Source organism: Suricata suricatta, chromosome 12 (genome assembly GCF_006229205.1).
Source record: "Suricata suricatta isolate VVHF042 chromosome 12, meerkat_22Aug2017_6uvM2_HiC, whole genome shotgun sequence".
NCBI classification, from domain to species: Eukaryota; Metazoa; Chordata; class Mammalia; order Carnivora; family Herpestidae; genus Suricata; species Suricata suricatta.
This window is the reverse complement of record NC_043711.1, coordinates 83849172-83876361: the sequence shown is the minus strand read 5'-3', so window position 1 is coordinate 83876361 and position 27190 is coordinate 83849172. Positions and strand designations below refer to the sequence as shown.

Here is a 27190-nt window from a genome sequence, read left to right as displayed (position 1 = left end):
TTCCAGTATCTTCATAACTAAATCATCTATTAATTCAGGTCCTGTCAGCTTTGTTCTATTATTCCTTTCCAGGGGGTTGGGCCAACTTAGGCATTTATTTAACCTTATAGGTGATAAATAGGTGGTAAAAATTTGCCCACTGCTGCAGAGTGAAACTTTGCTGCCAATGATAAGGGAAATGTACAGTGATTCAAATACCATGAAGGATAGAAAGTAGTCCAATTGAGTGAAATCCTTCAGGTAATCAACTCCCGAGACAGCATCCCAGTCTGGGAAATCTAGCTGTTGTAGTTCCTCTGGTAGTGTATTGGTACAGGTGCAGGAGTGTCCTTAATGACTCCCAAATTTGAAGTGTTTTTTTGTGTGTGTCATAACATCACCATTGTCCTTGTGCAATTTTTTTTTTTAAGTAGGCTCCATGCTCAGAATTGAGCCCAATGCAGGTCTTGAACTTGACGGGAGATTGAAGCAGTTAACGGAGCCACTCAGGTGCCCCAAGGGGTAGTGCGATTTTAAAGTACCTGTTTGTCAAGGGCTGTGTGGCAGAAGTAGGTGAGGGTGAGTTGGCCAGGAACCAATCTTATGAAAACTATTACCAGTTTTGTGTATTGGGGGGGGTGTTCATTTTTATACAATTGATAGCTTCATGCATGGCTGGTTAGAAGATTGTGTGTGGTTTATGCAGTTAAGTTACAGAAATGTCCAATGGTTTGAATTTATTTCCCCATGGATGATTTGCTCTTACGATTAAGTCAGACAAAACCTGAAATATAATTCCTGGATGAACACAGCTTTGGCAAGATGGGTTAATGCTACCTTTTGTAGTGTGGCCTTGAGGAAATCTACATTTACTGTGTTAACCTTTAAAATGGGGAGAATAGCATCAACTTTATAGGGTTAAATAACAAGTTCATTAGAATCTATGGAAAGTTCAAGCATGGAAAAATTTTCTAATTTTGGATTAACAGACAGGATTTGAAAAACACTCAACCTCACTGGCTCATCTTAGGAGCTCTAAGTTGGGTATAGGCAGAAAGTGAGAAAAGAAACACATTCAAGACTACTCAAAGATTTGTTTTATTATAGTACATGAGCTGGGACTGATGGGAAGGGGTAGCTGCAGTGGACAACCACTGCCCTCATTAGCATCGGATGCCCATCCCGATGGCCATGAACGTGCCAAAGGTGCCGCCACTCTGCATCATGGTTTTCCCGATGCCGCCCATCAGCTCCCGACCCCGCATTCCGATCCTAAGAGAAGAGGAAACCAAGATGGGGCCAACCAGGAACAAAAATACAAGAAATGGGATGAACGGCCCTTTTAGATCAAGCCCTCGAAGTCTGGCAGGATATTATCTCTTTCAACCTGAGATGGGTAATGACTAGCAAAAAAGCATGCATCACGGTCTCTGGGGCTTTTCTGACGAATATCATTAAGACTCCAGTGTTAGAGAGGCAGCTGATGCAACAAGTACCTGGAGAAACTAGTTTTTTGTTCTGGTATATATGAAGATACTTTCTGATGGTTTCCTGGTGTTAAAAGCAATGACTGTGGATTCAGATCGGTTTTCATGCCCCAGCTCCACAATTTACAGGCTGGGTTGTCTCCAGTGTAAGATGGGGAATCAAAACGTTCAGGGGAATGCTGAGATAACGCATGGAACATTTAGAACAGTGATTCACCCTGGGTAAGTGCTCAGTAAATGGTAATTTATAATGTGGGAAAAAATGGGGAATAATAGCCTGTATTACGGGGGAAAATGACATTTAGGTTATAGAGTTTATCTGCTTCCTATCTATATCCTGTTTCCAGTACAGTAAAATTGCTCTAAATAAGTTTCACTATGCAGAACTAGAAATGACAGCGACAGTAGTAACAACCATTTATTGAGCACTTAATATGGGCTACATTCTGTGCGAAGTATGCTCTGATTTGATCCTTAAAACTCAATGAGGTGGATGTTACTGACCTCATTCTACACTTATGGAAACCAAAGACTCCAATTTGCTTAAGGTTACGGAAGGAGTAAAAAGGCTTTCTTTCCGTTTCAGTCAGAGCTCGTATTCCCTAGCGCCGAGGTTTCCAACCTTTCCATCCAGACTGAAGGTGGTAGGGAAATCAGTCTCACTTATCAAAGGGCAGCGAGGGCACTGAAACGAAGTAGGTTTTATCCAGGCTGCAGGCCAAGTGGCGCGGGACGGAAAGGTTCGGTGGTTCCGCCCAGAGATCACCGCCCTCGCCCCTCACCTGAGACAGGAAAAGGTGCCGAAGAGCGCCCCGGCCGCCATGCCCACGGCGCAGCCCATCACAAAGCCCATCTTCACGCGGTCGAAGCAGCTTGGCTGGGATTGTCCGTAAGGCCCCACGGCCACCGGCATCTGCGGAGTTCGAGGGTTAGAGGAGTGTGGGCCTATCCGCCAGCCCGGGTCGAGCGGGGGCTGGAGAAGGCGGGGTGGGGAGCAGGTCCAAGGGTTCAGGGAAGTCCAGGGAGGAAATTAAGCGCGTAGCCCGACTCCTTCGCCCTCTTAGTGTTCGGGTCCCCGCGCCGTTTTGCCCCCACCTCACCTCGTCCGCGGCTTCGGTCGCTCACTTCTACGTCTCACACCAAACGCGAGGCGGAGCACGCCCGCGATCTGAGGAATTGCTTCCGGGGCTCTGAGCAGAACTTCCGGGAGCGTGTAGCAGAGGAGTGCCGCCGCTTCGGGCGGGGGGCTCTGCTAGCGGGACCATGCTGCTGCGAACCGCTTGGAGGCGGACGGCCGCGGCTGTGCGGGCCGCTCCGGGGCTCAGGTCCGAGGCCCCCGCTCGGGGACTGCGCCTGCGCGGTACGCTCCGGGCCCTGCACACTGCCACCCTCCCTACTAGCGCGGACTTTCCCCCCTTGGCGCGGCGACGCTCCGGAGTATTACCGAGTCTCCCTCTTCCTCCGCTCCCGCACCCTCTGCCCCTTCCTGGTGGCTGTCCCCCTCAAATTTTCTCAAGCCGGCCCTCAGTACGGTTGACTTCTACTCGTCACCCTTCAGATCCTGCCCCACAGGCCTTCGGAGGCTTGGAGGCACCGGTTGGCCTTCAGACTCTCCTGCCCGACTTTTAGAGATGCTAGTCGTACAACCAGTCATATTTGAAGATCTTAGCTACTCCGTCTCCACACCATTTCTAAATGGCTTTGCCCTTTTAGAACCCTCCCCGCTCCCAACGGGGCAATTGGAATATTGACCCAACATCTCCCTCCAAAAACATGGTCTCTCTCCCCCATATCCTTTTACATCGTTTGCTTAAGTTCGCTGATGTTTTGTTTCCTTTTCCATTGAGATTCAACCCCAGCAGTCTTTCAACTTGTCTCACCTACACCCGACTTTCACCTTCTGCTGTCTTGGATAACGTGTGTCCATAGCTGCGTTCTTTCACGCTTGGCCACTCCATACCTTTTTTATTTTTTATTTTTCCGTCAGTTGTAGATCATGCTCCCCAGTCGGCTGTTCCCTCAGATACAGCCACTGCTCCGGAGGTGGAGTCAGTGCTGAGACCTCTGTATATGGACGTCCAAGCTACAACTCCTCTGGTAAGGATAGAGGGGCAGCTTTCCCCAAGGCTATTTATAACATGTTGCAGAAGGGACAATGCACAGAAATGACTGGATCCTGCAGAAGTAAGAGCCATTGTGAAATGTGTGTTTAGAAAAGCAATGAGCTAGGAGTCAGGAGCCTTAATTTGTAATCCACTAAAAATGGCTCTACTACTTACTAGCTTTGACCTTGGTGAGATCACTTCAGTGTAGGCACTTTGGTAGTAGTTAAAAGCATAGGCTCTGGAATTAGCTGGACTGCTACTTACTATGTGAATTTGTGCAAGTATTACGTGGGTTAAAAGACATAAAGCAGCCCTTTAAACAGAGCCTGGTACATAAGCACTTCAATATTAATGGAAGGTTTCATCAACATGTGGACTCTTGTCATGTCCTGGCCTTTGTAGATCACATCGCCTGGCTGGAATGGAAACATACAGAAACAGCTATCAGGACAAGGCAATGTTTGTAAATTACCTGAGGAGATGGTAGAATAATCATCTGGTAGATTGATTTAAGATGGTTTGTGAATGGGAGTATAATAGGCTGATATTTGTTTAGTACTTAAGGGGATAGAAGAATGAGGCTTCATCTAGGCAGTGTCTGAAGGGTTGGGAATGTGTTGAGGTAGGTTGGGCCAGTCTGAGGGGATGGAGTGGGGCCTGAGTTACCTATGGACTCAAGGAGACTGATATATTCTGTTGTGCTCAGGACCCTCGGGTGCTGGATGCCATGCTCCCTTACCTGGTCAACTACTATGGTAACCCACACTCCCGGACACATGCTTATGGCTGGGAGAGTGAGGCAGCCATGGAACGTGCTCGTCAGGTTGGTATAGAAGACTCTAGGAGGTTCTGATGTCAGAGGGTCAGTCGACTGTGGGAGGCATTTTCTTGGTAGCTATGGGTGGAGGTAGAAATGGTTCGGGCCTCTTCCCTGAGGAGATTTAGAGAGCAGGCTTTGAAATCCCTCCGGAAAGCATTTTATTACTTTTTATATTGCCTAACTAAAAGATCTTTGGAATGTTATCTAATTTATTTAAGCCTTAATTTCCTCACATTGAAATGGAGATTGTAATAGTTCCTACTCCTTAGGATCATTGTGTGGATTAAATGAGATCTTACCAGTGATGTGTTTATTAACACAATGCTTATATGTAGTAAGAGCTTAATAAGTGATTTTTAAGAAATCAGTATTCTTGTTATTATTTTGTGTTTTTTCAAATGTATTTATTTATCTTAGAGAGAAAGAGCATTCACAGGAGCGAAGGAGGGAGGGAGGGAAGGAGGGAGAGAGAGAGACAGAGAGAGAGAGAGAGAGAGAGAGAGAGGGAGAGAGAATCTGCAGCAGGCTCCCTGCTCAGTGTGGAGCCAGACTTGGGCCTTGATTCAACGGCCCAAGATCAGGACCTGAGCTGAAGTCAAGAGTTGGAAACTTAACCCATTAAGCCACCCAGGCACTTCTATTATCATTTTTTATCAGATGGGAAGAGTCTTGGATCTCAGATGTAACTGAATCTACCTCTTATCTGACCCTAGTGACTGCAAAGCTTCATGGGCAGTTGATAGAATGAGGTGGCGCACTTCTTGATCCAGAGCTCTGTCCCAGCTGTGTCTGCAGTTGCATTCCTGCCTGGGAAACTGATGTTATTTATCTCTGTTTCTTGGTTTGTAGCAAGTAGCATCTCTGATTGGGGCTGATCCTCGTGAGATCATTTTCACCAGTGGTGCTACTGAATCTAATAACATAGCAATTAAGGTAAGAGAACCACAGGACATATCTGGGCTTTCCTGACTTGGGAAATGGTGTCCCTCGATCATTTGGGCTCATATATATACTGTCCAGCCACCCATGCCTACCTTATTGTGAATAAAAGGCACAGGCAAACATGCTCTCTTTCTGATTTGTTGCTTCCTTCCACCCTTTGTGATCTACTCCATTTAAGTCTTTGCTCCTGTTGGTTGAACTGAGTTCAGTGAGGTAGTTGGGCATAAAAGGAGGTGGCTCTTCAGCCATTAACCACTGGTGTTTTGGATGGCAGCTACTTCAGAGAGTAGATAATGGCGACTCAGACCTTTCCCCCATCCTTCTGATCTACTCTCAGAGAAGTCCAGAATCCACTTGCAATTGGGAATACTTCTCTGTTTCTGGTTACCAGCTTCACACTTATATGTATGATTTGAGGGCTGCCTTCCTCTCAGCCTTCTGTTTTCTTTCTGATGACATTTATTTGCAACAATTCTCTTCCCTCCCTCCTCCCTCCCTTTCTACCTTTCTTAGATTTTATTTTTAAGTAATCTTTACACCCAATGTAGGGCTCGGACGTACAACCCTGAGATCAAAAATCGCATGCTCAGGGCACCTGGGTGGCTCAGTCGGTTAAGTGTCCGGCTTCAGCTCAGGTCATGATCTCACATTCGTGGGTTCGAGCCCTGCATCGGGCTCTGTGCTGACAGCTAGCTCAGAGCCTGGAGCCTGCTTCAGATCCTGTATCTCCCTCTCTCTCTGACCCTCCCCTGCTAGCACTGTCTCCATCTGTCTCTCAAAAATAAATAAAAAATAATTTTTAAAAAAAATCGCATGCTCCACTGACAGAGCCAGCCAGCTGTGCCTCCTGTTTCTTTAGATTTTCCCATCTTGAAGTACTGGTTGTTATGTCTCTGCAGACGTTCACTTCATTGTGGTGTCTCTCTTGATCAGATGGGTTCTCCAACACGTGACGGGGGGAACCAATCCATGGAAGCTGGTGAAGTAGGCAGTGAAAGGATTCACCCAAGTCAGAACAAGGGAGATAGAAACTTATTGAATACACCTGCAAGGGAGTCCTGGCAGGACAGCAGAGGAGAAACTACAAGGAGGCAGTGGGTGGGGGCTATTTTTAAAGGGGAAAGGTGAGGAGGGATGGGAACTTATGAAAATTTCCCTTTTATGGTAACTATGCCTTGTGGAAGTAGCCCATTGGTTAGCTAGGGCCTATCGATATTTTGAGGTGGGGGTCACTTAATGGACCTATGTGTATTCAGCCAGGTGGTCACGGTGGGCCCTTTTGCCTTGATCAAGTTTTTGTTGCTCAGGCCTGTTGTCTAAAAGAGGTCTCTTCATTCATCACCCATTCTGAGATCAGTCACTCTATCGTTGGGTTTGTGGTACTAACAAAAGTAAAATTCAACTCTCAGTAGTCATGCTGGTGTTTCATATAACTTAATCATATTGGACTGGGCCTGGTTGCCAGGACCACTTGTGTAAATACCAAGGCTCTGAGAAAGTGTGGGCTATTGTAGGTTCAACTATCTTCCTCCCTTCTCACCTTTATCTTTCAACTGTGCTACCAATTGGTTTTTCTGAGCTTAGATTGGGTGTAGGAGGCCTGGGACAGGCTTCAGAGTCATCAGTACTCTGCCTGATTCTGTTAGCAGTAAGGTGTCCTTCCTTTGGAATGCAGAAACCAGACCCAGAGTGGAGATCTTCCAAAAATGGGAATGGTTTATGGGATGGGGAGTATTTTTTAAAACTGAAAATGTTTGCTTTGAAAATCTGTGCTGTTCCCAAACCAACCGGTGAGAGATTGCTAAGAATAGTTGTGAGTTTTCCCCTTAGTCTCCTGGATAGGTAAATATCTGTCTGTTGATAGAGGATTTGACACTGTGGGTAACTGAGATAGGAGAGAGTAGAAGGAGGTGGAGAGCTTTAAAATGTTTTTCTTTTTATGTTCCTTATCCTCAAGAACATATAGTTTTTATATAGTTATAATTTTGGCCTAATTGGTTTTGTATTATGCATTTATTTATTTTTTTAATTAAAACAATTTTTTTAATGTTTTTTATTTATTTTTGAGAGACAGAGAGAGACAGCATGTATAGGGGAGGGTCAGAGAGAGAGGGAGTCACAGAATCCGAAGCAGGCTCCAGGCTCTGAGCTAGCTGTCAGCACAGAGCCCGACGCAGGCTCAAACCCATGAACTGTGAGATCGTGACCTGATCCGAAGCCAGAAGCTGGATGCTTAACTGGCTGAGCCACCCAGATGCCCCTGTATTCTGCTTTTAAAGCAGTGCTCTGTAAGCTCGAGGGGGGGATGGGGTTGCACATTTTATTTCCTTTAATTTCTTTTTAAAATTAAAAAAATTTTTTTAATTTTTTTTTTTTTTTTTTTTGAGAGAGAGAAACAGAGTACAAGAAGGGAAAGGGCGAAGAGAGGAGACTCAGAATCTGAGACAGGCTCCAGGCTCTGAGCTGTCCACACAGAGCCTGATGTAGGATTTTAACTCATGAACTGTGAGCTCATGACCTGAGCAAAGTCAGATGCTTAACCAACTGAGGCACCCAAGTGCCCCTCCTTTAACTTTTTTAAATGTTTATTTATTTATTTATTTATTTATTTTTGAGATAGAGAGAGAGCACGCGTGCACAAGCAGAAGAGGGCAGAGAGAGAGAGAGAAGGAGACCCAGAATCTCAAGCAGAGCAGGCTTCAGGCTCCAAGCTGTCAGCGTAGAGCCCAACATGGAGCTCAAATCCGTGAACTGTGAAATCATGATCTGAGCCAAAGTCAGACACTCAACTGACTGTGCCACCCAAGGCACCCCTCCTTAACTTTTAAAAGTAATCTCTGCAGGGATGTACCTGGCTGCTTAGTCCGTAGAGCGTGCAATTCTTGATCGTGGGGTCATAAGTTCAAGCCCCACATTGGGTGTAGAGATTAAATAAGTAAATAAATCTTAAAACAAAAAAAATAAAGGTAATCAGTGTATATGTGATATGCATGGGTGACTCAGTCAGTTGAGCATATGCAACTCTTAATTTCAGCTCAGGTTGGGATTGAGCCCCATGTCATGCTCTGTGCTAAGCATGGAGCCTGCTTAGGATTCTCTCTCTGTCTCTGAGAAATAAATAAACATTAAAAAGTAATTTAAAAAGAAGTGTAATACTTCCTCTTCTTTCCCTTTTCTCTGGTCCTGAGTCCTGCTCTGCAAAGTTTATTCTAAACTAATTCTGTTTAGTATTGTTCCAGGAAAAATAATTATACATACATATGAATTTGCTTTTAATATTTTCACAAACTGTAGCTTGTCATATTTATTCATCTGTAACCATTTTTTAAACTGAGCTTTTATGCTCATAAATTTTTTTAATGTTTATTTATTTTTGAAAGACAGAGTATAAGTGAGAGAGGAACAGAGATGGAGACACAGAATCCGAAGCAGGCTGCAGGCCCCGAGCTATCAGTACAGTGTCTGATGTGGGGCTTGAACTCACAAACTGTGAGATCATGACCTGAGCCAAAGTTAAATGCTTAACCAACTGAGCCACCCAGGTGCCTCCTTCTGTAACCACTTTTTAAAAATACTTATTTTGTGAGAGAGAGAGAGCATCTACAAGCAGGTAAGGGGCAGAGAGGGAGAGAGATAGAGATAGAGAGAGAGAGAGAGAGAGAGAGAGAGAGAGAGAGAGAGAGAATCTCAGTGCAGAGCCTGATGCGGGCCTCCATCTCACAAACCATGAGATCATGGCCTGAACTGAAATTAAGAGTCTGACACTCAACTGACTGAGCCACCCAAATGCCCCTATTCCTCTGTAACTATTTTTTCAATGTTTATTTTTGAGAGATACAGACAGAGTGTGAGTGCAGAAGGGGCAGAGAGAGAGAGAGGGAGACACAGAATCTGAAGCAGGCTCCAGGCTCTGAGCTGTCAGCACAGAGCCCAACACGGGGCTTGAACTGGGGAATGGCAAGGTTGTGACCCAAGGCTGAAGTCGGATGCTCAACCAACTGAGCCACCCAGGTGGCCCTTTCTCTGTAACTACTAATAACATACCTATGTCCTTCCATTTCATACTCCATAATTTTTAATATAACTACATTCTTTTTCATGGAGTTGTGTTATTATGGTTTATTATTCATTACTTTATTGTTGGATGTGTTTAATTTTTCCATTTATGTAAAGATTGTAAACATAATGAAAACATATTTCATCTCTATGGCTTGATCTATCTTCTGAAATATTCCCCTAAGGTAAATTCCCAAAAGAGGAATCACAGTTAAAGAGGGTGAATATAGCTTTTAAGACATCTTTGTAAATGATTTCCTGGAAAGATTATAGCATAAACACTGCCATCAGCAAGGAATGAGTTTATGAGTTTCATTTCTACACTGGCAGCTTTGGGTATCATTATCGACATATTTGCATGTTTTGCCATTTAAGTAGAAATTAAGAGAGGGGCTTTTTCCTGGGATGCGAGGAAATCTACCTGTGGTGTATTTTCCACCAGTGGTATAACGTATTTGGTCTTTGTTCTTTTCTTGGGACAGAGCCTCAAAAATCCTTGGAGTTTTCTGAATAAAAGAAATGTCTTTTGTGATTTATAACAAATCCCTTTGGAGCATAACCTAACTTTATAGGAATGAAGCAACTCATGGTGGCCCCTTAGTTTCAAGGACAGGCTGGCCGCTTCAGAAGGACAAAACATGTTATTAGAGGGTTAGAACTTTCAGCTCTACTTCTCTCAGGCAGGAGAGGGGGACTGGAGATTGAGTTCAGTCCTGTAGCCAGTGATTTAATCAGCCATGGACCTGTAACAAAGCCTCCATAAAAACTCTGGACAGGGGCGCCTGGGTGGCTCAGTCGGTTGAGCCTCCGACTTCGGCTCAGGTCAGATCTCACATTCGTGGGTTCGAGCCCCGCGTCGGGCTCTGTGCTGGCAGCTGGCTCAGAGCCTGGAGCCTGCTTCCGGTTCTGTGTCTCCTTCTCTCTCTCTGCCCCTCCCCCTCTCATGCTCTGTCTCTCTCTGTATCAAAAAATAAATAAAAAACATTAAAAAAAAAAAAAAAACTCTGGACAGTGAGACTCAGAGGACCTTCCACGTTGGTGAATTCATGGATGTGCTGGGCTGGTGGCATGCCTGGAGTTACAAAGGCAGGGCATGGAAGCTTTGTGCCCCTTCCCTCCTCCGGCCTCACCCTCTGCATCTCTTCCATTTGGCTGTTCCTGAATTATATCCTTTATAATAAAACCCTAAAAGTGTAGTGCTTTCAGTGTTCTGGGAGTCATTCTGGTGAATTATTGAACCTTAGCAGGGGCTGTGGGAAGTCCTGAATTTGTAGCCAACTAGGCAAAATCCAGGGGAGTGGCTTGTGACACCTGGGCCTTGTGGCTGACATCTGAAGTGGTGGGGTTCCCAGTTTTGTGGACCCGAGTCCCTTCATCTGTGGGTTTGTACTAACTTGGGGTAGTTAATGTCAGAATTAAGTTGAACTGTAGAATATGTACTTGGTGTCACAGAATTAATGTTGGAGCATACAACCCTGCCTACTTTTCCTTTCAAGTGGGGTTGAAGTCCTTGCTGTCTCTCTGAGCATATTCTCCTTCCTTCCACCACCACCAATTTCTAGGGGGTGGCCAGGTTCTACAGGTCACGGAAAAAGCACTTGATCACCACTCAGACAGAGCACAAATGTGTCTTGGACTCTTGCCGTTCACTGGAAGCTGAGGGCTTTCAGGTCACATACCTCCCGGTGAAGAAGAGTGGGATCATCGATCTGAAGGTAGGAGTGGCTACTGGCAGAAGGGGCAAAATAGGAGGAGCTTGGCTTCAGCCTGTAAATTTGTCTCTTTAGCCTCAGTTGGAGCTTGAAGGACTAGACCTAATGGTGAGCGGGAGCTTAGAGAAATAGTCCTGGGAGAGAAACAGAGCATATGTTTCCCCTTGAGTGTGTATTGTCTTCCTTTTCTCTGGAGAATTTGTTTCTCAGCTTTGTCAGTGCTTCTCAGATTATGTGAGGATCACTGGGTGTCTGTGCAGGATGCCAGGGACTCAACACTCACCATGGTAAAGCTCTGGACTCTTCCTTCCCTGTACTTAGTTTTTTATCCCTCTAAAGAAGAGCTGTAGGGGCGCCTGGGTGGCTCAGTTGGTTAAGCCTCTGACTTTGGCTCTGGTCATGATCTCACATTCATGGGTTTGAGCCCCGCACGGGGCTCTGTGCTGATAAGCTCAGAGCCTGGAGCCTGCTTCTGATTCTGTGTCTCCCTCTCTCTGCCCCTCCCCTTCTCATGCTCTATCTCTCTCTCTACCAAAAATAAATAAAACATTAAAAAAAAAAGAAGAGCTGTAGTTTTTGTGAAGAATATTTCCCATTATGGCCCATATCCTTACATATATATTTTGGGTAGTGAGTTCATTCATCTTATCCACCAGATTTTGGATACCAGCATCCCTAGTCAAATCCTAAGATACCATTTATGGACAGAGTTCTATCATTTGCAAGTAGAGATAGTTTTATTTCTTTGTTGCCAACCTGGATGCCTTTTTTTCCCTTGCTTAGTTTCCCTGGCAAAAACTACTAGTACAAAGTTGAATAGAAGCGGTGAGAGCAGATACCCTTGTTTGCTCCTGATCTTGGACAAAAGCTTTGCCCAAAAAGTATGATGTTAACTTTGGATTTTTCATAGCTGTTCTTGCATAAATGTCCTTTGTTAGATTGAGGAAGTTCTCTTCCAAGTTTGTTGATTTTGTTATTGTTGTTGTTGTTATCGTGAAAGCCTTTTGGTTTTATCAATTGTATTTTTGTGTTTATTGAGGTAGTCATAATGTTTTTTCCCCTATTTTAATATGGTACATATGTTGATAGGTTGCTAGATTTGGTTTGTTAGTATTTTGTTAAAGATTTTTATATCTATATTCATTAAGGATATTGATTTGTAGTTTTGATATCTTTGTCTGGTTTTGATATCAGGGTAATACTGGTCTCAGAATAGACCTGTTGGTTCTATCCTACGGTTTCAATATTGCTACCACTGTGCCCTTCATAAAACCCTGCATTTCAGCCACACTGTCCTCACATCTCCCCGATATGCCCTGGCCAGTCCTGCCGTGTGCCTGTTCTCACGTATCCCCTCGCTTTTGATTTGTTGTCCTTTTCTTGGCACATACCTTAATTTTCTCCCTCTTTTAAAAAGTTAGCTCAAGTTCACTTCTTTGCTAAAGTCTTTTTGGAAGCTCCAACCCCTTTTAATATGTTTTTTTCTCCAAATTCCTTAAATCCCTTAATGGCTTTTTACTTCTGTGCTCTGTTGTATGTTTATGTCTGTCTCTCCACTAGATTAAGTCTCTTGAATGCTAGGAGTACTTATTTTCTGGCTTTTTAGATCTCACAATGCTTCACATGTGCCATTCTTTCACCTCATAGTATTTATTATGCCTTAGTGTCTGGCACTAGGGACACAAGGATGAACAAGACAAGCTTAGTCCCTGCCTTCCGGGAGCTTACATTCTAGTGAAGAGGATAGTTAACATACAAACAAATGAAATAATTACAAATTGGGGTAACTGCTATGAAGAAAGCAAAGAAGAAGCTGAGCGAAGCATGACATTGAGAACCTTTATTAGACCAGTGTCAGGGAAAGCAAGATGTTGGGAGGCTGATTAATAATTCCTTTAAGATAAACATTTTAGTCAGATGAGGTCCCTGCCTCTGTGCTGTTACCAGTAACCTTGTTTTTTGCTCCTTACTTTGTTCGCAGCTTATTCTGACAACCTTGCAAAGGAAAGGCTCTCCCTCTCTTTTTTCTAATTAAACTTTTAATTTTTATTTATTTATTTATAAATACATAAAGATAGTTATTATTATTTTTTTTATTTTAGAGAGAGAGCACGAGTGGGGGAGGGGGCAGAGGGAGAGAGAGAATCTCAAGTAAGTTCTACACTCAGCACAGAGCCTGATGTGGGGCTGGATCCCATGATCCTGGCATCATGACCTCAGCTGAAGTCCAGAGCCAGATGCTCAACTGACTGAGCCACCCAGGCTATCTATCTATCTATTTATTTATTTGTTTTTGAGAGAAGTGGGGAGAGGGAGAGGTGAAGGGTAATGACAAAAATAGAGGGAGAGAGAGAGGATCTTAAGCAGGCACCATTCCCAGGGCAGAGCAGGACATGGGGGCCCCTAAACTTTTAATTTTTAAATAATTATAGATTCACATGTGATTTTAAGAAATAATACAATGAAAAAAAAAAGAATACAATGAGATCTCATGTACCCTTTACCTAGTTTCCCCCATGATATCTTGCAAAAGTGTAATACAGTATCACAACCCAGTGTTAAAATTAAGCCCATCAACCCAATCAAAGGAAGGATGCAGAGACGAGGAACACAGTGAAGTGAGGCTTTAATCAGTGTTCTTGCAAGAGCAGGTGTCTGAGGGACAGTCATACCTGGGGCAGTTACAGCAGGCAGTTCATCTCGTAACATGTCCCTCCCCTGGTTCCTCATTGGCTGAGGACTAGGTTACAGCCTTACCTGGAAAAACGCCTATGCCCATGTAAGGCAAAAAGTAGTCTGATTGGAACAAATGTACATTCCCTGAGGTGACACAGAGTCTTTCAGTCTCTCCTCCCTTTGTTCTTTGGTGCATGCTCATTGCAAAGCCTGCAAAAATAAGCCCACGAAACAGAATGGAAGAGAACCAGGAAATGAAGTGTCTAAGGGTTTGGGACTCCATTGTGGGGGGTCAGGGTTCATACATATTTCCAATATATTGTAATCCTGTTGTTAATTAGACAGCGGAGCTTTTATTCGGTATTTCTAAAAATGAATTCTCTCCCTTATTTCTCACACAGGGTAATGACCTGGATAGAGTCTGCCAATCTTATTCTCATTTCCCCAGTTTCACTTGTGCTTAGTCATCATGTGTAGGTTTGTGTAACTACCATCACTGTCACATTATAGTTTCCTCACCGCAGTGATGCTTCATGTTCTGTTAAAACCACTAATTTGGTCTCCGTTTCTTTAATTTGTCATTTCAATAAGGTTACATAAATGGAATCATTAAGTATGTAACCTTTCGAAACTGGCTTTCTTCACTTAGGGTAAGTCTGGAGAGCCATTTAGGTTGTTCCTTTCTGTCGCTTAGCTGTATTCCGTGGTATGGAGCCACCAGTTTGTTCAGTCAGTCACCTGTTGAAGGACATCTGGGTTGATTCTGGGTCTTGGCTACTATGACAAAAGCTACTATGAACAATTATGTATAGGTTTTTTGTGTAAATCTGTTTTCATTTCCCTGAGATAAATGCCCAAGAGCGCAATTTTTGCATCATATGGTAATCTCATGTTTACTTTTATAAGAGGCAAAACTGCCAAACTGTCTTCCGGTATGGCTGTATCATTTTACATTCTTACTAGTAGCAATAACCAAGTGTTGCAATGGTGTAGTTTCTTTGAATCCTTGCCAGCATTGTGTTGTCACTTTTCCTTTTTTAACCACTCTGATAGGTGTGTAGTGAAAGACCCCCTTTTAAGACTAAGCTTGCTGGGGCGCCTGGGTGGCTCAGTCGGTTAAGCCTCCGACTTCGGCTCAGGTCAGATCTCACATTTGTGGGTTCGAGCCCTGCATTGGGCTCTGTGCTGACAGCTCAGAGCCTGGAGCCTGCTTCCGGTTCTGTGTCTCCTTCTCTCTCTGCCCCTCTCCCTCTCATGCTCTATCTCTGTCTGTATCAAAAATAAATAAAACATTAAAAAAAAAAAGACTAATAAGCTTGCCTACATTCTGAGTTAGGGAGGATTTTGTTGGTACTATATAATCTCCTTGCTCCTAATACTCTTAGGAACTAGAGGCTGCCATCCAGCCAGATACCAGCCTGGTCTCAGTCATGACTGTGAACAATGAGATTGGAGTGAAGCAGCCCATTGCAGAAATAGGTGAGTATCTTGGGTGGACCTTGAGGCTTGCCCACCACTGGGATCCATCTAAGGATCAGGAGTGCTCTGGGAGGGAGATCACGGGAAAGGGAGTTTTGATTCCTTGTTTAAAGACCTATTGTATGTGGCTTAGCCGGTATTGGAATCCAGGTCTAGTATCCTTTATGTTCTTTTCATTTAACTGCAGTTGGTGCCAAAACCAAAATACCACCTTTTTTTTCTCTTCCTCTTTCACTTTTGTCGCTTTAGAACATCTCTTTATTATGCTCACTTAGAGCCACAGACTCACTGTAACTCCTAAGGTACATTAGCAAATAGATCTGCTAATCTTGCTTCCTTTAAATTAAAAAGGATGTAAAAGTTAATAATGATATACTGGAAGGCCAGTGTTAATAAGATAAAAAGAGTCTTGTGCATCAGAATTTGAGGGATGTTTTGACTTGGTGATTTGTACTTGCCCTTATTTAGTCAAGGAAGCTGGCTGAGAATGACAGAGTGAGAGGAAGAGAGGGAAAGAAAGAGGAAGAGAGAGAGAGAGGTTATTTACTGTATGGCTAGAGGCTAATGCCAGATGCAGTTTGGCTTTAGAACCCATAGTACATTGTGGGATCACTGCCAGGTGACTTCCCAACATTGTGCTATGATTTCCCCTCTGTTTCCTCAGGACAGATTTGCAGTTCCAGAAGGGTATATTTCCATACGGATGCAGCCCAGGCTGTTGGAAAGATCCCACTTGACGTCAATGACATGAAAATTGATCTCATGAGCATCAGTGGTCATAAAATCTATGGTCCCAAAGGTACCAGCACCTCCTTGGTTCCTTTTCTCAGACCTTTTCTCAGACCTCCTGAGTTCCTTGAACTCATTTGGAAATATCATTGCTCTCAGAGGAAGTTGTGCATTCATAGTGCTTCGCAGAATGTAACATTGCTAATGCAAGTGTCCTTTCGCAATAACCAAGAACATTTGCCTATTCGTAGACTCTTTTAGCTAACTGTATGTAGCAGTTTGTTGTTGCATGGTCTCTTTAGAAAATCCTCAGATTTGGTTGAGAAACAAAGGATTTTGTCTTATCAAATTTTGCTAAATAAGTCCAGCTATCTTGTCTGCCCCACTGTGATAGCAATATTCTTTGAGTCCTTTATTCCTTCTGTCTTTCTGTAACCTGAGGAAGATTGCACTTTTATAGCTCCTGGTGTTTATTACTTTAAAAATTTTTTTGATGTTTGTTTAGTTTTGAGAGAGAGAGAGGGAGAGAGAGAATGGGGGAGGGACAGAAAGGAAGACACAGAATTTGAAGCAGGCTCCAGGCTCTGAGCTGTCATCACTGTTCGTCAACCAATGAACCACCCAGGTGCCTTTTGAACTATTATTTTAAATAGTACAACAGGTTGGGGCAGGTTGAGCATCTGCCTTCGGCTCAGGTTGTGATCTCATGATTTATGAGTTCCAGCCCTCCATGGGGCTCACTGCTGTCAGTGCAGAGCGTGCTTCAGATCTTCTGTCCACCTCCCTTTTCTCTGCCCCTCTCTTGCTTGTGCACGCTTGCGTACGTGCACATGCACACACACTCTCTTTCTCAAAAGGAAATAAACATTTTAAAAAGTAATACAAAGGATAACAGCATTTTATCTTTTATTAAAATGTTGCATTTATTGGCTTTTATTGTTGATATATCTATTTTGACAAAACCAATGAGCATAAGCTCTGATCAGTTAAATGTGTAGAGGTCTCTCAGTATCCAAACTTCTGCTTTCTGAAAGCAGGAACTTAGTTGATTTAGATAACATTGTCTCCTTCACTATCCAGACAGGGATCTGGGCATGTGCTCTCTGAACTTGGGAACCGAAGAGATTCACATAGTAAGGATACTTGAATTTGATGAGGAAATGAAATATTTCTTAATAAGTATCATTTATTACATAATTTTTTTCAAACCTGGGGTTTGTGGTAATAAATTTGGGGAGTACTGCCTTACTTTTGGTAGTACCTGCAATCTTTGCCTAAGGAATTGTTCTGTGTGGAAGAAGATGAACTTCACTGAGTGGCCACTCTGTTTAAAACCTTCAACTACTTTGTGAGTATCTTTACACATTCATGCTCATATTTGGCATGAAATTCCTGTAAGTTGGTTTGATGGGTATTAAGTTATATACATTTTTTTTAATGTCTATTGAAGACATTGAAGAGAGAGAGCATGCAGGGGAGGGGCAGAGAGAGGGGAACAGGAAATCCAAAGTGGGCTCTGTGCTCACTACAGAGAGCCTGATGCAGGGCTCAAACCCACGAACTGTGAGATCAGGACCTGAGCTGAAATTGACTACTTAACCAGCTGAGCTACCCAGGCGCCCCTTTAGTTACGTACATTTTTAAGCTTTGATACACTGTGGGAGATTGCACTAGTTTTTAATTCTATTCTGATCTATCCCTGTATTTTCCTCAAAGTTTTTTTTCTTTTTTAAAGATTTTATTTAAGTAATCTGTACACCCAACATGGGCTCAAACTTACATCCCCTAGATCAAGACTTGCATGCTCCACTGACTCAGCCAGTCATGCCCCCACTCCCTTTTTAACAAATTTATTCTATTTAGACAAGGTAATATATTTACAAGGTTCTAAATTCATTTTTTAATGTTTTTATTTATTTTTGACAGAAAGAGACAGCATGAGCTGGGAGGGTCAGAGAGAGAGGGAGGTACAGAATCTGAAGCAGGCTCCAGGCTCTGAACTAGCTGTCAACACAGAGCCTGACGCGGGGCCCGAACCCACAAACCATGAGATCATGACCTGAGCTGGTCAGACACTCAACCAACTGAGCCACTGAGGCGCCCCTACAAGGTTCTAAATTCAAAAGCTACAAAAAAGTACAAAGCCAGAAAGTCTTTCACCTCTGTCTACCACTCATGTAGTTCTCCTCTGGGGAAGCTATGTTTTGAATATTTTTCTAGGATTATTCTGTGCATTTTTAAGCATATATGTATTTCTCCTCCTATTTCTCTATTTTTACTCAGAAAATAGCATATTAATACTCACTGTTCTACTTCCCTTTTTTTCACCTAATAATGTATTTTTTAAATGTTTATTTACTTTTTTATTTATTTTGAAAGAGAGTGAGAGAGTAAGCATGCTGGGGAGGAGCAGAGAGAGGGAGAGAGAGAATCCCAAGCAGGCTCTGTGCTGTCAGTGTGGAGCCCAACATGGGGCTAGAACTCATGAACCCTGAGATCATGACCTGAGCAAAAATCAGGAGTTTGACACTTAACCAACTGATCCACCCAGGATTAAAAAAAAAAATTTTAAGTAAAGTACAAACTTAATCCAGATTTCACAAGTTTTCCAACAATGTATCTTGGAAATTTTACAGTGGCAGTACAAAAGGAGCTTCCTCTTTGTTTTATACACCAACTTTGTAATTCATTGTGTGGACTGTATCATAATTTATTTTTCTAGTGTCCTGATGATGAATATGTGAGTTGTTTTTGGTATTTTGCTATTATGACTACTGTCTCATTTCATGATGTCATTTCAGACATGCATAGGGAGCTACTTTAAACCATTTGGTTGTGACTCCTTCTGGTAGTTACCTCCTGATGTTAAATAATTTTGATAAATATGCTTTTACTTGCTTCTCCTTTTCCTCCAACAATTTTTTTATTTTGAAAAATTTCAGGCTTACAGAAAAATTGAAAGAATATTTTGACTGCTTTTGAAAGTGAGATTTTGTTTCATCTGCATTTTTCTTTTTTCTCTTTTGTAACAAACTTTGTTTCACAGGGGTTGGTGCCATCTATATTCGCCGCCGGCCCCGTGTACGTGTGGAGGCCCTGCAGAGTGGAGGGGGGCAGGAGCGGGGTATGCGGTCTGGGACAGTGCCCACACCATTGGTGGTGGGGCTGGGGGCCGCATGTGAGGTGGCACAGCAAGAGATGGAGGTATGGAGAAAGCAGTTCCCCTCCTCAACTTCTTCCCCTGTGCTGGGTCTCCTCTTAGAGGCTTCTCAACACAACTGAGTCGGACCTCTGCCTGAAGAGGAGGTTTAAGAAAGCCATCCTTGCCCAAGTGCTGCTGACATCTTGTTTGGAGGGAGGTGTAATGGCCTCCAAAATCCAGGCCCTTTCAGTAATTATTGGCTCATTTATTTCTAGCTTATTGGAACCATGTGTCCGGTTATTGAGCACCTTTGCATGCCAGGTGCTGTGCTCAATCCTGGGGACACAGTGGTGTCCATGAGTAACACAGGATGATAGGCGGGTCTGATGCATAGGTCACTTCTGGGCACTGGAATAGGGTTCCTCATCTTGTGTGTTTCTGAGCTGCTAATGGTCACCATGCTTAGTCCTCCCTTGCCTGCTCCTCAGTATGACCATAAGCGGATCTCAAAGTTAGCAGAGCGGCTGACACAGAAGATAATGAATAGCCTTCCAGATGTGGTGATGAATGGGGACCCTGAGCACCATTACCCAGGTATGGACATGCCCTTTCTATCCCCATTCTGGAAGAGCCTGAGACTTTGAAACTCCTCTCACAGTGATTCTCTTTCCAGGCTGTATCAACCTCTCCTTTGCATATGTGGAAGGGGAGAGTCTGCTGATGGCACTCAAGGATGTTGCCTTATCCTCCGGGAGGTGAGTTGAACTGGATAGACAGGAGCTATGGTAGGGCTCATTAGTCTGGCCTCTAAGTGGTATTAGACATTACTAGGCTTCCTAGTATGGAGATGTCAGGCAAAAGAGCTCCTGGCCATTTTTATAAGTGCCTGTTTTTTAGCTGGCTTGGCATTCGCTGAAGTTTGTCACCTTAGGAAGGCTGCCTGGTGTAGAACTTTGTGCCTTTTGTGGTCCCAGGAGGTATATGCATCTGATCTAGTGTTATACCAGCAGTTCTGTTGCAGATGCCCAGAATCAAAAGGCCACCAGGGGTTTAGCTGCCATCTAGGCTGCTATTGATGGTGTATTCAACCATAGGGGAGTGCGCACCTGGTTCTCTGCTGCCCCTGGTTGTCAGACCCGCCCATGTGGTATCGTGCTCTGTCATGCTTTGGCAGTGTCCTTGCTGAAGGAGGATATCCTCCATAAGGGTCAGAGGATTTCTGGGATTTCACATCCCAGAAAATCCAGGCAACCTCGGGCCCCTTAACTCTACCAGATTAGATCTTTTAGATCTCCATATAATGACTTCAGGGACCTGCGGTGGGAGCAGGACAAGAGATTTGTGGCTAAAAGCAGATGTTGATGAATTGAGCAAGCCTCCTTGTCTTTCTCCTCAGTGCCTGCACGTCTGCATCCCTGGAGCCCTCTTATGTCCTTCGAGCAATCGGCACTGATGAGGATTTAGCTCACTCTTCTATCAGGTCAGTTTGTTGAGCTGCAACATTTATGAAAAGCATCCTCTTTTGTATTCTTCCTCTCCTGTTATAGTCTCTTCAGACTTGTTTTCCTTATCCCTTCTTGATTCTTCCTGAAAGTTCCTAGAGCAGCAGTTTTCAGACTTCATTGAGTATCCTCTGGGACATTTGTGAAAGTTGAAGATTTCTGAGTCCCACACTCAGATTCTGACTCACTAGGGCTGGAGGAGGAACAGGAAACTTCTCTGGTGATGCTAATATGGGTGATCCACAGACTCACGTTCTGAGAAACTCTGGCTGTGTTCTTTCCCCATGTCTTTTGTGGAGTAGATCTTCATTGAGTATTTATTTGCTGAATGGATTTACCCTGGTGCCAGAGTTCAGATGTGGAGCTCTTCTCTTTTGCCTTTTCTCAGGTTTGGCATTGGCCGTTTCACTACAGAGGAGGAAGTGGACTACACAGTGGAGAAGTGCATTCACCATGTGAAGCGTCTTCGAGAAATGAGGTACGCACTATACACCAGGGACCCTGTGGAAGAAATTGCAGTGCTGACCCATCTCTGGTTCTCAGGCTATGTCTTCATACTGCCAGAAATCAGCCTTTGAGAACTCTTGGATTTAAGGATTTAGAAGTTCCACAAAGTTGGGGCTGCTGGCTGGCTCAGTTGGTAGAACATATGACTCTTGATCTTGGGGTTGTGAGTTCAAGCCCCACAATGGGCATAGAGCTTACTTAAAAAAAAAAAAATAGAAGTTCCACAAACCAAGAAGGTGCTTTGGCTACTTGTTTTCAGAATATGACAAAGTATTTTTAAAAACTAAAGAACTGGGGTGTCTGCATAGCTCAGTTAGTTAAGCATCTGAATCTTGATTCAGGCTCAGGTCATGATCTCGTGGTTCATGAGATCGAGCCCTGCATCAGGCTTTGCACTAATAGTGTGGAGCCTGCTTGGGATCCTCTTTCTCCCTCTCTCTCTGCTCCTACCCCTGTGTGTGCATGTTTGCACGCTCTCTCTCTCTCTCTTTCTCTTTCTCTCTAGCAAAAGCAACATTAAAAGAAACTAAACAACTACATAAAGTGAGGTGTTTTTCATTATTATAGTATTAATAGTTGTCATTGCAGCAGTATCAATACAAAATTAGCAATTTGTAGACTAAAGAGAGAAAAATCTCCCTCTAAGATAGGGATTCTTACTTTGGGTTCTGTGACTAGACTTCAGGAGGTATATGATAGCCCTCAAATTATATGCTAAATGTTGTGTTCTTGTGCATTTTCTTTGAAAGAAAGTCCATAGTTTTCATCAAATTCTCAAAAGGGTAAGAACTAATACTCAGAGTGTTCTTTGTAAAGGTCTTTATAAGCAAGGTCAAGAGATGCTTTATCAGCCAGCTGCCACCAGGGCTTCCTTTAGTAGCCATAGAACTCCATTTCTTCCTGGAGACATTGAGGCCTCTAGATTTTTTCAGAGTCTATCTCTGTCCTGGTAAAATTTAACTTTCAAGATTCTCTTGGTCTAGTTATTGAGAGTGAGGAAGTTTGGGTATATACCCTTCTTTTTTGACGAACTTTCCCAGGACTCTCTGGGCTCTGGATTTCCTTCCCAGGGTCTAGTTGTATTGCTTAAATATCTACTGCTTGCTTAGTTTTCTTAGGCTCAAGATTCCTCCTTGGCTTGACTTTTTGGTACTTTGGCACACTCAAAGGGCATTTCTACTGGACATGCTGCAAAGCCTTATTCTTATCTGTGTGGCTTCAGCATCTTTCCCCTATTCCTTCTGACCTTTACAAACTGAATTCAGCCTAGTTTCATTAGTTCTCAACTAAAGCTTTATTTTGTTTTAATTTATTTTATTTTAGAGAGAGAGAGCACAGCAGGGGAGAGGGGCAAAAGGAGAGAGGGAGAGAATCTCAAGCAGCTCCATGCTCAGTGCGGAACCTGATGTAGGGCTCAATCTCATGATCATGAGATCATGACTTGAACCAAAATCAAGTTGGACACTTAACCAACTGAGCCACCCAAACACCCCTAAAGCTTGATTTTGTGAGTCTATGACAGTAAGAGACCTCTAAAAAAAGACAGGACAAGAGAGGAAGTGGCTAACTTTAAAGAGCCAGGAAAAATCTCACACACAGAAAGGCGTGTTGGGAAACTATGGTGTAAAGGAAAGGTATAAGCCAAGAAAAGAATGAAATTGCATAGAAGAAAATTTACTGGGGAAATTCAAACCACAAATCCCATGGTCAAAACACATTTATGTAATATCTGGTCTGGGAATATTGTCTAAGGCATTGAAGCTGAAGGGAATCAGAGGTTAGTAGATATTTCTCAGCAGTAGTTCTTGTATGAGATGGGATGCTCTTGTCTAGGATCCAAGAGTTCTTTTGAATTGTAATCACAGTCAAACTTTGGGAGATGAGGCTGGTAGGTATTGGATAATACTGCTATATACCCAGATAATTTAAGGCTAAGCTCTAGCCCCAACTGAGAAGTAGAGTAAAACCTAGAAAGAAGTGTTGAAAAGTGGTCCATGTGTGGTGGGGATGAGTAGAGAGGCTGAAACTTGCTTACACAAGTCCTAAGGGTCTTGGTTCCACCAGGGAGACTGTGTCCATAGCCTCTAATGAATGGGATGAGAGCTTCTTGAATCTGGCCACAACCTGATGCCATTGGCTTGGCCCGTTAGAGCTGAGTCTGAGGTACCCAGTTATTGTTTGTTGGAGCTGTGGAGATGCTAGAGGTGACAAGGATTTAGAGAGAGCTGAGAAAGACTTGTTAACCACTGTTGGGTCTGTCAGGGCAAGGAAGTGGAGAGACAAGAAGAGATGGAGATAAGTCAGGGCTCAAGGGTCAGAGACCAATGTTGGTTGTTTCCTATCTAAACCCTTACTCACACAGTATCTCTTTTCTTTGGCAGCCCTCTTTGGGAGATGGTACAGGATGGCATTGACCTCAAGAGCATCAAGTGGACACAGCACTAGAAGAGTGGGCCTCTGACTTTGTGCTGATCTGGCTTCTGCCTCACCAGCCCATGCATATCTGGGTATTTTGTTATACCCAGTGGGTACTTCATGTTCAAATCAGAATTGGTGTAGCCCAGTTGACTTCAGCATTAGCCCACCTCCAAGATAGAAACACAAGAAACTATCTTTCCTGAGCTTCATCTCCTTTGGTAGAGAACACTCACCATTTCTCTCTAGAAGTCTTTCTCTGGTCTTCTGATGAATGGATATTCTTGGTGGGGAAAGCCAGAGGAACTGGAAGAAGGTTCTTTGTCCAGGGGCCTCAGTGATCTACGTGGACTTTTGAACGTTGCTTACTACTGCTCAGTAAGACTGACTCCTTTGGGAACAAGCATAGTCAACTATTTAATTTCTTTTTGGCCACCTCTTCATGTTGTAGACCAAACAGCAAGTTTTGTAGAAGGCTTGTCTCCTGGTCTTTCATTTCTTTTGACCTAATGAAGCTAGAAATATCTATATGACTCCATCTACTATTCTAATAATTTATGTTTCTTTGTAAAAAACTGTTAATTGTTTAATCTCTGAGATTAGAGAAATAAAATCATCTTCCTGTATTTAATTTGTGACTTTATAAAAGTCTCAGGGAAAAAAAACAAAACAAAACAAAAAAAATAAATAAAAGTCTCAGGGAAAATTCCATGCTGTGCTTGGGAATCATGGAGCAGACTATCACCTACTTGATTTCCATAGATGACTCACTCAGTCTGCTTGTATATCTCTTCATTCATCAGTTAGTTGAGTGTCAGGAGACTAATGTTGTTCTGAGTATTGGACCAAAAGGACCCTGCCCTCACTGAGCTTTCATTCTAGTAGAGAAACAAAAAATAAGACATAAATAAAGCTATTATAGATTGTGATGGGTGCTATAGAAGAAATATAATGGTAAGAGGAAATAACAGGGAGAAACTACTATGCTAGGTATACTAGGAAAGCTTTTTTAAGGAGGTATTACTTAAGCCAAAACATGATTTCCAGCCATGAAAGAACGAGATGAATGAGGAATGAGAAGCAACTGGAAGAGCAAAGGGCCTGAGGTATGAAGAAGCCTGTTGTGTTTGAGAAACCTATAGAGGGCAGATGCAGTTTCCATTTGTGGGTCTGACACTGTAGGTGGATAGTTACCAGCATTAAAAAAACCAAGAGAAAAAATAGACTACATGGTGTATTTTATGTATTTTTGTTTTTTACTTTTTTTAAATTTTTTATGTTTATTTATTATTGAGATAGAAACAGAACATGAGTGGAGGAGGGGCAGAGAGAGAGGGAGACACAGAATCCAAAGTAGGCTCCAGGCTCTGAGCTGTCAGCACAGAGCCTGATGCGGGGCTCAAACCCACAAACCATGAGATCATGTCCTGAGCCGAAGCTGGACGCTCAACTAACTGATCCACCAGGCACTCCTGTTTTTCACTTTTTAAAAAAGAGTTTATTTATTTTTAAGTAATCTCTATACCAATGTGGGCCTAGAACCTACAACCCCAAGATCAAAAGTCTCATGCACATTACTGAACCAGCCTGGTAACCCTTAAGTATTTTATTTTGATTATATATTTGAATGTATATGCCTGAGTTGCAAGCGTATTATGTGAGTGATAGTCAAAAGTTTGAGAGCTACTAGCTAGAAATATGGTAAATATAGGTAGACAGGAGAAGGAAGTTTTTATTTTTATTTTTTTAAATGTTTTATTTATTTTTGATACAGAGAGACAGAGCATGAGAGGGGGAGGGGCAGAGAGAGAAGGAGACACAGAACCAGAAGCAGGCTCCAGGCTCTGAGCTAGCTGTCAACACAGAGCCTGACGTGGGGCTTGAACCCATGAATGTGAGATCTGACCTGAGCCTTGAACCCATGAATGTGAGATCTGACCTGAGCCGAAGTCGGAGGCTTAACCGACTGAGCCACCCAGGCGCCCCAGGAGGAAGTTTTAAAATAAAATTTTCATTATGAATATAATCTTTTTTAAGTTTATTTATTTTGAGAGAGAGAACACACAAAGGAGAGGCAGGGAGAGAGAGGGAGAGAATCCCATGCACGCTTCACACTGTCAGTGCAAAGCCCAATGCATGGCTCAGTTTCACAAACCATGAGATCTTGACCCAAGCCAAAATCAACAGTCCAATGCTTAACTGAGCTACTCAGGAGCTGCTATTTTGAATAGTTTTATATTTAGAGAAAGTTTGCAAAGATAGTACAGAGTTAGATGTCCATCACCCAATTTCTTTTTTTTTTTTTAATGTTTTATTTATTTTTGATACAGAGAGAGACAGAGCATGAGAGGGGGAGGGGCAGAGAGAGAAGGAGACACAGAACCGGAAGCAGGCTCCAGGCTCTGAGTTAGCGGTCAGCACAGAGCCTGAAGCGGGGCTTGAACCCACAAACGTGAGATCCGACCTGAGCCAAAGTCGGAGGCTTAACCGACTGAGCCACTCAGGCGCCCCTAATTTCTTTTAATTTTAACATCTAGTTTAAAACTTGGCATATTTGTCAAAACTAAGGGATTATTAATATCTGTACATTAATATTAACTACAGATTTTATTCAGATTTCACTGGTTTTCCCACTAATGCCCTATTTCTATTCCAGAAGCCAATCCTGGATACCAAATTGCAGTTAATAGGTTTTGTTTTTAATGCACTATATTATAGCTACAAAGAGTATATATCTGCAATCCTGGATACCAAATTGCAGTTAATAGGTTTTGTTTTTAATGCACTATATTATAGCTACAAAGAGTATATATAATGAAGTATAGGTTTGATTTAAAAGTGAGACTGGGTTTCTAATTTGCTGTTTTTGGTATACTGAGCTAGCAACAGACAAGTCTGCCACGCATATCTTCCCAAAAGCTTGTTGGAACTGTGGAAATTTAGTCCTTAATTTTCTTACTCAGTTGACTCCTCACTTTCTGATTTGGGAGATTAGTTCAATTTTGGTAATAGTCATCATGTTGAAAACTAGCCTCTGTACTCCAGAGCTGGAATATAACAGGAAAATAGAGTTTGGGGATAAAGAGGAAAGATAGTTTTATTACTTCCAGGCAAAGGAGGCTGCAGCAGTTTTAATGCCTTCAAAACTGCAGACCCACTCTGAATAAAAAAGGCTGAGGAGTTTTATAGGAAAATACAGGATCTGGGTGGTTTGAATAGGAATCTGGTAGTACTTCCCCTTTATTGGTCAGGTCTTCATCGTGGTCTCATGATTAGTACTGGCAATAGCCATCTGAGTCTCATTACTAGATATACATTGAGGTAAGCGAGATGTCAACATTGATGCAGAATTCCTGGAACAAATGATTCTACCAACAACTAAAAAAGGCGGGGGGGTGGGGGGAGAGGCGGAAGCTTTAAGAATGAGGAAAAGAGGGAAAATATTGTTCAGTTTAAAGTCAAGCCTTGCTGAAGCATTAGTGTGTCCATCTTAATTTCTATCCATCTTTACATTTCTACAGCGGTTTCAATCACGATAATTGGGTATAGGCAGGGGGAGTGGACAGCATATTTTTTTCTATAATACAATAATACTAAATATAATACTAAATGCTTAAATGTAGTCCGTTAATGAAGACG

The 27190-nt window shown here is 42.9% G+C and overlaps 2 protein-coding genes across 3 annotated transcripts; one reads left to right on the top strand and one right to left on the bottom strand.

Moving 5' to 3' along the window:
* Positions 1 to 1053: 1053 nt before the first annotated feature.
* On the bottom strand, positions 1054 to 2670 carry ROMO1 (reactive oxygen species modulator 1). The gene is made up of 3 exons (XM_029917604.1): positions 2567 to 2670; positions 2249 to 2379; positions 1054 to 1251 (listed from the first exon to the last, which is right to left on the bottom strand). Exons 2-3 carry the CDS (start codon positions 2377 to 2379, stop codon positions 1143 to 1145), a joined length of 240 nt encoding a protein of 79 aa, XP_029773464.1. The 5' UTR covers positions 2567 to 2670; the 3' UTR covers positions 1054 to 1142.
* Positions 2671 to 24177, top strand: NFS1 (NFS1 cysteine desulfurase). 2 transcript variants are annotated; one of them, XM_029917603.1, is made up of 13 exons: positions 2671 to 2826; positions 3454 to 3563; positions 4278 to 4394; positions 5241 to 5324; positions 10952 to 11104; positions 15163 to 15256; positions 15921 to 16055; positions 19032 to 19066; positions 19616 to 19721; positions 19801 to 19882; positions 20524 to 20607; positions 21018 to 21107; positions 23518 to 24177. In XM_029917603.1, the coding sequence occupies exons 1-13, from the start codon at positions 2730 to 2732 to the stop codon at positions 23579 to 23581; spliced, it is 1251 nt and encodes a 416-aa protein (XP_029773463.1). In that variant the 5' UTR covers positions 2671 to 2729; the 3' UTR covers positions 23582 to 24177. The 2 variants fall into 2 exon arrangements, with proteins under 2 accessions (XP_029773463.1, XP_029773462.1); XM_029917602.1 differs by having other exon boundaries at positions 19032 to 19189.
* The last annotated feature ends 3013 nt before the right edge of the window (positions 24178 to 27190 follow it).